General features: G+C 48.6%; 1 protein-coding gene across 1 annotated transcript in view; it reads left to right on the forward strand.

The window, feature by feature from the left end:
- Positions 1-238: 238 nt before the first annotated feature.
- neurl1aa (neuralized E3 ubiquitin protein ligase 1Aa) overlaps positions 239-1127 on the forward strand; it is a 44514-nt gene continuing 43625 nt past the window's right edge. The window contains exon 1 of the mRNA XM_035659381.1: positions 239-414. Coding sequence (XP_035515274.1) covers positions 381-414 — 34 coding nt within the window. The 5' untranslated portion in view covers positions 239-380. The remainder of the gene's footprint in view (positions 415-1127) is intronic.

The following is a 1127-nucleotide window of genomic DNA, read 5'->3' on the forward strand; positions in this document are numbered from 1 at the left end:
TACAAACGAACAGAAGTCAAAGGCTAGTATTTGCTTTATTCTTCCTGGTCACTCCCCCACCTCATGCTCCACGGCTCGGCTCGGCGGTGACAGCGTTAACACCGCCCAGACAGTCTCCACCTTTTATGTAAATGCCAGTGTGAGTGAGTGGGACCCGAGGCGGAGAGTGCTGCTCAGTGAATGGGGGGGTGTTGCCTTCACGGATCCCTGCGCTCACAAGAAGGAGGTGTGGGTCCAGTGTGTGCATCTATTCGGAGGAAAGAAGCGATAGGCTGCCTTTCGGATGCGAACGTGCAATCATGTCACGAGCGCCGGGCTGTGCAGCGAGAGCGTCAGAATAATCCACACAGGCGATAAACGGAATCTACAGGAATAAAGCAATGGGGGGCCAGATAACGCGAAATGCCTTTTACGGTAAGAAACAAATATTTACGCTGTGTTATTAGGGGGCTAGCTTTGCTCATTTGGTTCTAAAGTGTTTAATTGATAGCCGTATTAGATGTGTTGGTGTTGGCTGTGTTATCAGGTAGGCTACCATATTGCCACTACAGCCTATTCTTTGCTCACAGTTACGTCACTCCGGTTAATTAGAATGGGGGTCTCGAGACGCGCAGCTGTGTTCACTTGTCTTTGATTAATGTGGCGCAACAAACAGGACGTCAGCAGCCCCTCGCGCGCCTATGTCCCATATTGAACAGTTAGGGGTAGTTAGGGGCAGTGTGGGTAGTTAGGGGCAGTGTGGGTAGTTAGGGGCAGTGTGGGCTGTGGACATGTCAGTGTCAGTGAGGGATGGAAAGTTGTGGGGTTTCCCTCCGCTGTGCGCTGTGCTTCCCCTCATCAATACACAGACACAGTGTGCAGCTGCGCTTTAGGAAATCGATACATTGATTTGCTATTGCATTATCCTGTGTGCTGACAGTAAGGTCGAAGCATGTGTGGCTATAAGCAGCTAATTGTACTGCAAAATGCTAGTTTGCTAGTTTGATTTGGTCCTGAAGTATGGTAGAGCTTGGATATTTTTTTAAAATAGAAGGCTAACAAATGGAGTTTCAGGTGCACTGAAAAGCTCCCAGGAACTGTACTGTCAGTTAATAGTGGGGATGATCATTTTCAGGACAGAAAGATTA

The sequence above is a fragment of the Morone saxatilis genome, unplaced genomic scaffold (genome assembly GCF_004916995.1).
Source record: "Morone saxatilis isolate NCDOM2014 unplaced genomic scaffold, NCSU_SB_2.0 Contig17, whole genome shotgun sequence".
NCBI classification, from domain to species: Eukaryota; Metazoa; Chordata; class Actinopteri; family Moronidae; genus Morone; species Morone saxatilis.